This window comes from Carassius carassius, chromosome 16 (genome assembly GCF_963082965.1).
Source record: "Carassius carassius chromosome 16, fCarCar2.1, whole genome shotgun sequence".
In the NCBI taxonomy this organism is placed as follows: domain Eukaryota; kingdom Metazoa; phylum Chordata; class Actinopteri; order Cypriniformes; family Cyprinidae; genus Carassius; species Carassius carassius.
The window spans coordinates 19,469,058-19,482,415 of NC_081770.1; the positions used below are offsets into that span (position 1 = coordinate 19,469,058).

The 13,358-nt window shown below is 39.0% G+C and overlaps 1 protein-coding gene across 2 annotated transcripts; it reads left to right on the forward strand.

The window, feature by feature from the left end:
• The first annotated feature begins 4,503 nt into the window (after positions 1-4,503).
• On the forward strand, positions 4,504-12,802 carry LOC132159819 (heterogeneous nuclear ribonucleoprotein M-like). 2 transcript variants are annotated; one of them, XM_059569434.1, is made up of 16 exons: positions 4,504-4,757; positions 6,059-6,234; positions 7,525-7,577; positions 8,192-8,199; positions 8,290-8,383; positions 9,740-10,012; positions 10,122-10,275; positions 10,373-10,422; positions 10,505-10,565; positions 10,672-10,770; positions 10,873-10,914; positions 11,253-11,324; positions 11,398-11,502; positions 11,590-12,173; positions 12,265-12,316; positions 12,404-12,802. In XM_059569434.1, the coding sequence occupies exons 1-16, from the start codon at positions 4,720-4,722 to the stop codon at positions 12,565-12,567; spliced, it is 2,025 nt and encodes a 674-aa protein (XP_059425417.1). In that variant the 5' UTR covers positions 4,504-4,719; the 3' UTR covers positions 12,568-12,802. The 2 variants fall into 2 exon arrangements, with proteins under 2 accessions (XP_059425417.1, XP_059425416.1); XM_059569433.1 differs by lacking the exon at positions 10,873-10,914 and having other exon boundaries at positions 4,507-4,757; positions 7,525-8,199.
• The last annotated feature ends 556 nt before the right edge of the window (positions 12,803-13,358 follow it).

Consider the following 13,358-nt stretch of genomic DNA (forward strand, 5'->3'; position numbering starts at 1 on the left):
AGGTGCTTCTCTATATTTGGACATTCAAACATGCAAAAGGTTTTTCCCTCAAATTCATTGCACCACCCATCTCCCATCAGCTAATTTCACATTGGAGAAAAAAAAGGTTTTCCTCTCTAAATGGATTCTTTATTTTAAGGGGAGACAATTTGTGCAATACACTAAATATGATGCCATTATATAACAATAATTATTTAGGTATTTTTTTAGAGTTTTAGGAATAATCCATCATCTTCATAATAATCATCTTTCTTATTGCTCAGTGTCTTTCCGGAAAGAAGTTGCTGATTTGAACCATTATTTCAAACCACTAGTAGTGTCGGATCACCAACAACAGGCAACTTTACCAGCTTAATGCTAACTTGAGGAATGCTGTCTCGTTGTGCTTCCACCTGCTTTCTTCACTTTTTGGGCCATTCCTTGGTTATTTTGCAACGTAGGTGTAATACATTGAGTGCAATTTAAAAAATACTACAATGCAATTCTTACCTATAACCTTAACAACACATGTATGATATATACATAGATGTAGATGTTGTTGCATATGAAGGACTTTATGAGTGGGACAATGTTGAACTCATGATTTTGTTAATTTTGTGTTTTTAACTTGCAGTGGATGCCAGTGAGCTGGCCACAATATGCAACACTGCAAAAGCAGTTCAGCAGCTCAATGATGATGTTAATAAACACCTCAGAAACCTCTCTGTTCCTCCAGTGCATGCTTTCTTATTTAAATACAATGGCACAACTTTTTTTTTTGCAGTTTCAAAAAAGAAGGCACTTCCAAATCTGGACTGAATTGTACACACGTTCACACAGTTTGTTGATGCAGTTGAAATATCTTTAATTTTGCCAGTGTGTGTTTTAATGTATTCATATATGTATTCTTTTGTTTCTGTTTTGTTTTCATTTATTCGTAGAGCACGGGATTTTTATCACACTGAACTTTTGAAATACTACAATGTTTATGTTGTGCAGTGGCTAAGAGAAAGATGTCTGTTACGTCCTCACCAAAAAAATGTTGGTGCTTGAAATCAGCCAAGAAAAGTGTGCAAAGCAAATTAAAAACGATGCTCTGGACCTGATAACTGTGCTGTTGTTCTTTCGAGAGATTTCTGAGAGGTTGCACAATTTCAGAAATGGCTTAAACTCACTCTTTTGGGCAACAAGCCATTTATTATGAGCTGAAGCTCCGCGTTATATTGAAGTCTGTTTTCAACACAGAATAAAGAAAAACATTAAAATAAATGAAACTGAGTTTTTACAAATTCTGACTGAGATCTGAGATATAAACCCACATTCAGAGAAGTCAAAGTTGTGGGATGTAAACTCAGAACTGCAAGGAAAATTGTATCGGAATTACGAGAAACTAATTCTGATTTGTGAGATAAGAAGTTACAATACATATTTTGGGGGGCCTTTACAGGATTTTAATATTATTTTAACATTATAGGATGTTGAATTAGAATTTAAATATTAAAGATTTTAAAGTCAGCTGAATTGGAATTTTTTAAAGTTAACAACAATGTGCAGGAGTTTGTTTGGAATGTAATGTAATGGAAATTACATTTCAAACATTTTTTGAAAAACCTGGCAACACTTGTCATGCTTATAAATAATTAGCATTACATAAAGAAAACGCCGAATACAAGGGAACATTTCTTAATGGTTTGTGTAATTTAACAAAATCACAGCTCGAGTGGAAAACCAATCTGTTCACCCTTCACAAAAGAATGCTGGTCCTTTTGCTGGTTTATACTAGTCCTTTGCTGGTTTATGTTGGCTCTTTGCTGGTTTATACTAGTCCTTTGCTGGTTTATACTGGCTCTTTGCTGGTTTATACTAGTCCTTTGCTGGTTTATGTTGGCTCTTTGCTGGTTTATACTAGTCCTTTGCTGGTTTATACTGGCTCTTTGCTGGTTTATACTAGTCCTTTGCTGGTTTATGCTGGCTCTTTGCTGGTTTATACTAGTCCTTTGCTGGTTTATGCTGGCTCTTTGCTGATTTATACTAGTCCTTTGCTGGTTTATACTGGCTCTTTGCTGGTTTATACTAGTCCTTTGCTGGTTTATACTGGCTCTTTGCTGGTTTATACTAGTCCTTTGCTGGTTTATGCTGGCTCTTTTCTGGTTTATACTAGTCCTTTGCTGGTTTATACTGGCTCTTTTCTGGTTTATACTAGTCCTTTGCTGGTTTATACTGGCTCTTTGCTGGTTTATACTAGTCCTTTGCTGGTTTATACTGGCTCTTTTCTGGTTTATACTAGTCCTTTGCTGGTTTATGCTGGCTCTTTTCTGGTTTATACTAGTCCTTTGCTGGTTTATGCTGGCTCTTTGCTGGTTTATACTAGTCCTTTGCTGGTTTATGCTGGCTCTTTGCTGGTTTATACTAGTCCTTTGCTGGTTTATGTTGGCTCTTTGCTGGTTTATACTAGTCCTTTGCTGGTTTATACTGGCTCTTTGCTGGTTTATACTAGTCCTTTGCTGGTTTATGTTGGCTCTTTGCTGGTTTATACTAGTCCTTTGCTGGTTTATACTGGCTCTTTGCTGGTTTATACTAGTCCTTTGCTGGTTTATGCTGGCTCTTTGCTGGTTTATACTAGTCCTTTGCTGGTTTATGCTGGCTCTTTGCTGATTTATACTAGTCCTTTGCTGGTTTATGCTGGCTCTTTGCTGATTTATACTAGTCCTTTGCTGGTTTATACTGGCTCTTTGCTGGTTTATACTAGTCCTTTGCTGGTTTATACTGGCTCTTTGCTGGTTTATACTAGTCCTTTGCTGGTTTATACTGGCTCTTTTCTGGTTTATACTAGTCCTTTGCTGGTTTATACTGGCTCTTTGCTGGTTTATACTAGTCCTTTGCTGGTTTATACTGGCTCTTTTCTGGTTTATACTAGTCCTTTGCTGGTTTATGCTGGCTCTTTTCTGGTTTATACTAGTCCTTTGCTGGTTTATGCTGGCTCTTTGCTGGTTTATACTAGTCCTTTGCTGGTTTATGCTGGCTCTTTGCTGGTTTATACTAGTCCTTTGCTGGTTTATACTGGCTCTTTGCTGGTTTATTCTGGCTCTTTGCTGGTTTATACTGGCTCTTTGCTGGTTTATACTGGCTCTTTGCTGGTTTATGCTGGCTCTTTGTTGGTTTATGCTGGCTCTTTGCTGGTTTATGATGACTTTTTGCTGGTTTATGCTGGCTCTTTGCTGGTTTATACTAGTCCCTTGCTGGTTTATGCTGGTCCTTTGCTGGTTTATGCTGGCTCTTTGCTGGTTTATACTAGTCCTTTGCTGGTTTATGCTGGCTCTTTGCTGGTTTATACTAGCCCTTTGCTGGTTTATGCTGGCTCTTTGCTGGTTTATACTAGCCCTTTGCTGGTTTATGCTGGCTCTTTGCTGGTTTATGATGGCTATTTGCTGGTTTATACAGGCTCTTTGCTGGTTTATGCTGGCTCTTTGCTGGTTTACGCTGGCTCTTTTGTTGGTTTATGCTGGTTCTTTGCTGGTTTATACTGGCTCTTTGCTGGTTTATTCTGGCTCTTTGCTGGTTTATACTGGCTCTTTGCTGGTTTATGCTGGCTCTTTGTTGGTTTATGCTGGCTCTTTGCTGGTTTATGATGACTTTTTGCTGGTTTATGCTGGCTCTTTGCTGGTTTATACTAGTCCCTTGCTGGTTTATGCTGGTCCTTTGCTGGTTTATGCTAGTCCTTTGCTGGTTTATGATGACTTTTTGCTGGTTTATGCTGGCTCTTTGCTGGTTTATACTGGCTCTTTTCTTGTTTTATGCTGGCTCTTTGCTGGTTTATACAGGCTCTTTGCTGGTTTATACTGGCTCTTTGCTGGTTTATACAGGCTCTTTGCTGGTTTATGCTGGCTCTTTGCTGGTTTATGCTGGTTCTTTGCTGGTTTATACTGGCTCTTTGCTGGTTTATGCTGGCTATTTGCTGGTTCATACTACTCCTTTGCTGGTTTATGCTGGCTATTTGCTGGTTTATACAGGCTCTTTGCTGGTTTATACTGGCTCTTTGCTGGTTTATGCTGGCTGTTTGCTGGTTTATGCTGGCTCTTTGCTGGTTTATGCTGGTTTTGTGCCGGCAAATGACCGACATAAACCAGCATCACAGCGTCAAAAACATACCTAACCAGCATATGCTAGTACAAACATCTTGAATGGAAAAATTATTTGTTCATAAGTGATATTTTTATATTTATCTTTATTTTACCTGAGACTTTTCACTGACATGGTTTCTTTGAAACCCAAATGTATTTGTCTCTTTGTCTAGGATGTAAGACTGCACGTAATTTTTCGTATTTTCTGTAGACCTTCAGAAAACAAAAAATAAAGGCTGAGATCTGTTAGGTTTGTAATAAAAAAATCAACCTAGTAAAGTAATGATACGATAGTTTTAGCATAATCTACGGTGCACCTCATGTTAACCGGCCTCCTGAGAGTTTAAACTAGAATGCGTCACACGTTGTTTCCCATCATGCCTCTCGTCGCTCCCAATATGATCTTGGTGTTTTTTGTGCCGCCGCCATTTCACCAGACGAAGGACTCGAAGCAGCGAGCGAGCTCTTTTAGCGCTGGTGGCGACGAAACACGACTGAGCAGCGACCCTCGTTGATTTTACGACTTTAAACGCGTTTTATCTGTTTCTAGACCTAGTCTGTGTGGTTTAGAACAGTTTAATCTGAAAACGGAGGAGGACCGCGAACATCTAAAGGCAAAATGTCGTCTGAGGTTAAACCAGAGAAACAAGAACAAGGGTAACACGACATCTGCATGCTTTTTATTCCATGTTTTGCTTTTCTTATATGGTTAAATCAATAGTAGGTACGTAATGTTTTGGGTGCATAATGCATTTTTACTAAGAATAGTTTGGTTGCCGTTAAATATGAGCGTTAAAGGACAAACTCGTTTATTTGGTTTGTGTCCTGATGAAACAAAGAGGACGCTGGATTCACAATCGGAGGAAACAAGCTAAGCAAACATGCACGAAATTTGCCTAATATTCAAAATGAAGCACGTAAGACGAGATTTGAACGACTTTTTATTTTGTTACGCAACAAACATGATTGAGTGTCCTTTGTTTGGTGCGGCCTAGTTTGTTACATGTCAGTTTCTTGCCCCTTTAGAAACGATTAATTACTTGTTTTAGATGTTAACGTCTAACAAAAAAAGTAAACTGTACCTTTTTCATTAAAAAAAGCTTATTTGTTTAATTGGATTTATTGTACATTAAAAATAAATAAATAAAAACGCACGAGTGAAAATATACAATTTTACGGTTAACCGTTATCTGAACCGTTTCCAAGTTTTGGTATCGGCAAACTCAAACCTGTTATTCGAGATATTTGTGGGAATTTATTTATTTTAATGGAAAGTAGTTTTTTCCCCCCCTTTGAGAACATTTGTTCTCAGACTGATTAGAATGACTGTCTGATTTGTTATATTTTCAACCCCGTTATTCATTGCTTTAACAAAAAACTTTATTGCTAGAAAATTTCATCAGGGTTTTAAAATGCATTTAGACAAATTTTGGTAACAGGGTTGAAGAAAATTCAACCCCCATAAAGTGTAATAATGCATGAGTTTATATTACGGTACTTTTAATTTAAAAATAAACTTGAATTTGTTAATCTTAAAGATTTTAATGCATGGCTGAACATTAAATTTTATTTCTAATTTCTGTATCTGCAAACTCAACCCTTTTACCCAATTTATTGCTAGAAATGGGTTCAAACTACTATTTTTCTTACTTGCGGCAAGTGTGAATCATGAACACATTTTGAGTCACTAATTTCTGATGAATTTTCAACCCTATTATACGATCTTAATTTGAAATTAAATTGTATTGCTGTAAAATAGAAAGTAAAAAAACCTGGCTTTTATACTATTCAGACATCTAAATTTTGGTAACAGGGTTTAGGAAATGTACACTATTGAACATGAATGGAAAATCTTTGAACAATTAGCCGAAATTTAGTTTTATCTCAAGCTTGATTGCATGATTTTCTTGTTGGGTTGAAAAACATTTCTCAAATTGCATTTTTTTTTCTCCATACAGAAATAATGTGAATGGCAAGTCCAACCATGAGTCTAGAAAGGAGAGGCCCCAGAAGCGTGGTGGCGGGGGCCGGTTTGAACCTTACGGGAAGCCCAACAAGAGATACCGCGTGTTTGTCAGCAACATTCCCTATGATGTTAAATGGCAAACTCTTAAAGATCTCATGAAGGAAATAGGTACGTTTTCATTACATTTAGTTGTATATCTTAGGTTAGCTTAGAGTCATGGAGTTTTAGTTTTGAAGTTTCGAAGGTGGCCACCTACTCCGTTGCTTTAGGTCAGAGGATAAACATCCCATCATGGGGAAGTGGTCTGTTGGAAAAGTGTCTTGTCTGTTGTGGAAAATGATTATTAATTCAAGCTTGCTAATGTAGTTGGATGGCACTTTAAATTTGTGCGAATTGCACGTACACACAGAACGGAGTCTAATCCATTCATATGAATCTGATGCCATCATTTGGTCTCTTTGGCTTTGGAGAAAGTGTGTAGTTTTCACTCTAACCTGTTGGTTAGTATTTCAGAACAATCTATGAGTGGTCACATTTTTCCCTATCCATGTGTAGCAGCCCCTCCATGCCTAATGATTTGTACGCATGGGGAATTTCATGTGGAAATTGTTGTCTGTAGAATTAAATTGCATTTTCTTTTTTAGGTGAATGCCAGAGTGAATGTTTTTGCAGCTCATCTTCATTATTGTGCCCTTAAAAATGGATGTGATTGATTTCTGGGGGTACAGGTCTACAGAGTAAAGCAGCTTCTTAAGCTGGTCCTTGTTTTATCTTATGGACAGACGTTCTTGCTGAAGAAAAGCCAGGTGGTTCTTCGAGGTAGTTTTTGACAAACAGACTAGACCTGGTTTGGGTTTGCAGTCTCATCTAATTCTATTCTTGAGTGTTCATCCAACTGGACACGTTGGAGCTGGTTTGGCTAATCGATTAAATTCAAGAGTCCAATTGTTTAGTTGGGAGGCCAAGTTGGTTCCAGATGGACGAGGTTTCGGTTTCTGTAACTTCAAACCATTTATTTTATAATATAGGTTTAGCTATTTTAATTCAGTATCTTTTTTTTTATTTTTTGCCCTAACATTATGGTTTAGGTGTGCCGAATGTTTCGGAGGTAGCCAAAGACTTGTTAACCTTACCAGAAATGGTTCTTTGACGTCCAAAAAAGGCCATAGTTGACAATCCATCCAATTTAGATGGCTCGGGAGGTCAAATCCTTTTGTCAGTCTTGGATGTTGAGGTTCCCAGCAAGGACAGCTTAAGAAGTTTTCCTCAATAGACTTTACAGCTTGCTTCTTGTAGACCTGTACCAGAATTTGTGCTGCTGAGGTGCTGGGGGAGGAGGCTCTGGACTCGCAGGCCAAGCTCACTCTCACCGTTCCCCGGTTTGTGTCTGCTCTAAACCCCAATTGTTCTCTCGGCTTCTCTCCCCTTGGTGTGTGTCGTCTGGAATCTGATTTGTAGTGGGTGAGGTAACGTACGTGGAACACTTAATGGACGGAGAAGGCAAATCAAGGGTAAGTGCAAGAGACGAACCTCCATTTGTCCGCTTGAGTTCTTACATGTACTCTTAGATATAAATGTGGGATGTTCAGGACTGGGTTGAGAGTTCAAAATGTGTCGTCTTGGGTGGCATTTGAACAAAAATGTATGCCGACTGTGGTTCTGAGTGGAACCGCAGGGATCGTTTCCCAGTTATATAGTAATTCTGGTTCTCGTGTGTTTACGAGGTAGCATTTTTTTTTTTTTTTGCACTGCGAGTCTCATTATTGGACTTCAGGTGGTGTTCAGTAACTAAACATGGCATCAATGATTTGTTGAGCGACTCAACTAGTGGGATAACATCAGAAATGGAGCCTGAATCAGTAATTGGAACTGAAGGACGCTTGTGTATTCTACTCGTCAATTAATTCTGTCAGTCATTTTGAGTTTGAATGTAATTATGTAAGTGTTGAACACCACAGAGAAGTATTATTTGAATATTCTTTTATCAATTTAGTGTGTCGTAAGTATTTTTCATGAGTCAGTTATTGGTGGTTTTTTTTTAGTTTTGTTTTGTAGTGCTTGTCTAATTGTCTCTTTTGTTCCTGTTTTGTTTGTTTGTTCGTCCTGGCTGGTTTGCTGACTTAAGGGTTGTGCGTAAGTATCATTCAGACTATCGATAATTTCTCATTTGTCGCTTTTGCACTACTCTTGCTAAACTTTATTTTATTTTTTATTTTTAAATAGGGTGGTTGAGTTCAGAACTGAAGAGCTCATGAAAAAGGCTGTAGAGAAAGTCAACAAACATGTCATGAATGGTCGTCCTCTCAAGGTCAAAGAGGTGAGTTCATCTTGCAGATGAATAACACTGGGTACATATATGGCACTTTTCCACTGCATGGTATGGCATGGTTCAGTACTGTTCACTTTTGGGGGGTTTTCCACTGGGTACTTTTTTAGTACCACCTTTCTTGAGGTTCCAAGTGTACCATTACCAAAACATGAATCTTCACTACCTGCATCACTGAACTTGCGACCAACACAACAGAACCACTAGATTTAAATCAGCACAGCCAGCAAAGGAGTGAATGCAACTGTTTTGAACGAGCGCACATTTAAAAAAAAAAAAACGAAACAAAAATGGCTGTTTTGTTGTCTGTTGAGGATGTACAGACGTTCCTCTCGTTGATACCAGAGGAGCGGATCCAACAAGAGCTTGATGGGGTGATGTGGAATAAAAAAGTTTTTAGAGTCGCAGCAGTTGAGGTGGCGTAACTATAATGACACTTGAATAATCCCACCCACTCTAGCAATACTAACCTGCAGTGGAAATGCAAAACGAGCCGAGTCGTACCACGCAGTGTAAAAGCGACAATAGAGTAAATCTGTTTCCAACTTTTTGCCAATTTCTATACTATTTCAACCAAAAAAAAGTATTCTTCTGTTTTTGTAATAGGAATATTAGCTAATTGAATATTGATTAATAGAAATTACGAATATATTTTTAAATATTTAATAAAAATAAAATTAAAAAGGAAGTAAACCCTAACCAACAGGGATTTCAGTATTCTGGGAAGTTTGTGTGCATTGGGAATCATATTTTTCAAATAAAGCCGGGGGGTAACACTCATTTTACATACAATAAACAGAGAAAATGACATATGACAGTGGATAAATGCATAAAGCACAGCATAATTTGAAATCATGAGTTTAAAGTATTCAGTTCACACAGCGCAACCGTCACGCAGAGAACACGCGATCATGCTGGATAAAAACACACACTTCACAAGATCTCAGCTGGATTCTAAGTTTGCAAGGTTTTTGAAATGTAAATGTTCATTAGTCAAAGATTTGTTTAAATTATAAAAATGGGTATTTGCTTAATGCTGACGGCAAATGAGAAAGTATAATGTTCTTTCTTTTACTAATAGTATAAAAGTATAATACAAAATCGTTATAATACCTTTTGTATACATTAATTCCTTTGTTTAACGGTTCTGTCTGATTATTAGACAGAATTTTTTTTAGACGTTCTCAGCATCTTCAAAATAAAAGTCCCGCCTCGAACACATCAGCCAAGCAGAAAAACGTATTGGCCAATGCTGATATTTGTAAAAATGCCATCATATATCAGCCAATATATCGGTCAACTGCTAAATGTGTACTGTTATAAACTATCTCCTTGTCCTTCTCGAAGGATCCAGATGGAGTGATTGCCCAGCGTGAAGCTAATCGTGCTCACGGGGGTGGTGGTGGTGGTGGTGGTGGCGGCGGACCCCCAGGCATGGGTGGAGGAATGGGAGGCGGCATGGGAGGAGGCATGGGTGGAGGCATGGGGATGGGCCCAGGACCAGGTGGTCCTTCCATGGTCAACATCCCTCCCAGTCTCATGAACAACCCCAACATCCCCAATGAGGTCATCCATGGACTCCAGGCTGGAAAAATCGGAAGCTCCATTTTTGTGGCCAATGTAAGTGTTTAAATGCATTCTGGAGTCATATGTCCCTTTTTTTTTTTTTTTTTTTTTTTTTTTTTTTTTTTAAACTTGAACCCTTACCATGTGACATCTCTCTGCACAGCTGGACTACAAGGTTGGGTGGAAGAAGCTAAAGGAGGTGTTTGGAATGGCTGGAGTGGTTGTGCGTGCAGATATCCTGGAGGATAAAGACGGGAAGAGCAGGGGAATGGGAACTGTCACATTTGAGATGCCCATTGAGGCTGTTCAAGCAGTCTGTATCCTTCATAGTAGCTTTTGATGTGTGGTGTTGATTGGAATAAGGTTGTTTAATGCCATTTAAAATGTGCAATGCTTTTCCTTAATGGATGTTAGCGATGTTCAATGGACAGCTCCTCTTCAACAGGGTCATGCACGTCAAACTGGTAAGTAATCACATGGGTTTAACATTGAAGCTTGTTTCTGGCTTCTCAAAATTCACTTCTTTTCACCTGTTATTCTTTTCAGGATGAGAAATCCCTTCCCAAAGGTGACTTTGCACCCCCAGAACGTCCTCCTGCGCTTCCTCGTAAGTGAAGACTTCATATTAACATTTGCTGCATGGAACATCAGCCATAAAACTTTGTTGTAGTTGGATAGTTTCTTCTCTAAACCAGTTTCACCATCTAATGCAGGTGGTCTGAGTGGTATCGGGCTCGGTCTGGGACCTGGCGGTCAACCCATCGATGCTACCCAGCTCAACCGGGGTGGGATGGGCAATATGGGACCAGGAGGTAACGGCGTGTTGCATGTTGGTTTTTTGGGAATGTTTCCTCTTGTATGCACTCATTGAACTTCACTCCCCTCCCCTCTCCATGAAATCATTTTCTCCATAGGAATGGATGGAATGGGATTTGGTGGCATGGGTAGAATGGGAGGTATGTGGTCATCTCATCAGCCATTCTTTTATTTTGGCCGGTTTTGATCCCATCTGGAAAGGACATGCAGGTGGTACTGGTTGGATTTTATGCTGTACTTCAAGGGTGCTCAGTCCATTTTAATGGGCACTATCCAAACGTCACTGATCTCCATAAAAATGTGGTGTAATTTTGAAGCAGCATAATGTTTTTATTTTTGCAGATTTTGTGTACTTTGAACCGTGAAGTTATTTGTGTAGTACTGTGATTACAGTGAATTATCCTTTTTTTTTTTGTTTAATATCACTGCACTATAAATTTCTCAATATGAATTGAATCCATATGTTATTGATCTTCAGGGATGGATAATTTTGGAGGTGGTATGAATAACATGGATCGTTTCGGCCCCTCTGGAATGGGAAGAATGAATGGTAAATTAGGTTTTGTTTTTGGTTAGGTTTGAAATTGTTTTTATTTATATATATATATATTTTTAAATTGCAGATATGGATCGCGGAATCGGCGGTGGTTTTGACAGAGATTTCAGTGGCCGTAATGACATGGGCATGTCTCGTAGCAACTTTGGAGACACATTTGACAGAGGAATGGGTAAGTAACCTTAACCTTTGATCCTATAAATCTCTTAGATGGTTACATAATGTTAACCTTTTTAAATTTATTTAATCTAATTGGCAGGGAACTCCATGGGAATGGATCGCATGAATGCTGGCATGGACCGGCTTGGTGGCAGCATGGACCGCATGGGAGGACTGGACCGAATGGGAATGGATCGCATGGACCGCATGTCTGATCTAGACCGATTGGGAACTGGCTTCGACCGAATGGGTTCAGGGATTGACCGTCTGGGTCCCAGTATGGATCGGCTGGGAACAGGCCTTGACCGCATGAGCTCCAGCGTGGACCGCATGGGCCCTGGTGGGTTCGACCGCTTGGGCCCGTCCGGCATGGATCGCATGAGCGGCGGGATGGACTTTGCCTCTCCTATGGGCATGGACAGGATGAACACAGGCCTCGACCGAATGGGTTCAAACTTCGACCGCATGGGCTCCGGTGGCATGGACCGCTTCCCTTCCTCTGGTCTGGACCGCATGGGTTCTGGCATGGATCGGATGGGCTCTGGTGGCGTTGGTGGGCAGTTTGACAGACCTGCTGATATGGATCGTGGCAATTTCGGGACTCCTTTCAGTGGGTCTGGACAAGGAGGGCCAGGGACTGGTGGAGCCAATGCCAGGAAGGGCTGCCAGATTTTTGTCAGAAATGTATGCATTTGATCTTAACATCCTGTTTTTTTTTTTTTTTTTTTTTGATATTTTTTTCCCTCTCATTCACAAACTAATACTCTTTTTGCAGCTGCCCTTTGACTTCACTTGGAAGATGTTGAAGGACACTTTCAATTCATGTGGTAAGACACTTTCCCGTCACACTTTTCTTTTAGCATTTCTTGCTTGAGTTTCGATAATCGATATGGCTTGTTTGCATTTTCTAACAGGCATTGTGCAGTATGCAGACATAAAGATGGAGAACGGCAAGTCTAAGGGCTGCGGTGTGGTGCGCTTTGACAGTCCCGAGACCGCCGAGCGAGCCTGCCGCACCATGAATGGCTACCGGCTCAGCGGGCGAGAGATTGACGTCAGGATCGATAGAAATGCATAATCGTTATCTTTGCCTACTGATTCCTTCTACCCCCTCACTAAGCTTTCCAAATTAGTTGTCGGTAACATATTTGTATTTGTGCCGAAGGGTAGGTACACTTTTTTAGTTTTGCCTATGACTTTTAGAGACCAAATGTTTTTTTGTTTTGTTTTCCTCCCCAATTTTTATTGTGACGCTTTCCAAGAAATTGCCTTTGTTAAAGGTTTGCTAATAAATCTCAACATTGAGAACTTGAGTGGTATTTTGTAGTGCTTTTCAGCCATGTTTTGCTTTATCTCTACAATTTGGTGCTGCTAGTATAAAGCGCACATATATTCTATTATATTTTATGTGTGTGTGTGTGTGTGTGTATATATATATATATTAAACATATGGTCTGACAATTATAAAGGGATGCGGTTTTAGGTACTACAATTTTTAAAGCTTTATTTACCTTAAACATTACCAAACGGATTAAAAAAAAAACCCTGCACTTTATTTTAAAAACATTTGTCAAATATAAACTACAAATTAAAAAAATAAGTGTTTTCTTGCACTAAAAATATATGAAAAAAATTTAAGCTGTATTTACCTAAAAAGAAAAACCATTAAAACGAAAAAGTCTTTAAAAGCAATGTCAATCTACAAAATATATATATATAAAAAAAACCTTATATGAAATTACCGAATGGATGGAATCTTATTAAAATTTACTGGACTTTATCTACGGAAACTCATTAAAAAATATTTTTAAACCTTAGTAATCGTTCTTGTTCATGTTCATGACTGATTGGACCGTGCACACACACCGA

Coding starts and splice junctions, on each gene's coding strand:
- LOC132159819 (XM_059569434.1), top strand. CDS start 4,720: ATGTCGTCTGAGGTTAAACCAGAGAAACAAGAACAAGG. Junction 10,915..11,252: donor TGGCATGGGTAGAATGGGAG/GTATGTGGTCAT, acceptor ATTGATCTTCAG/GGATGGATAATTTTGGAGGT. Junction 12,174..12,264: donor GCCAGATTTTTGTCAGAAAT/GTATGCATTTGA, acceptor CTCTTTTTGCAG/CTGCCCTTTGACTTCACTTG.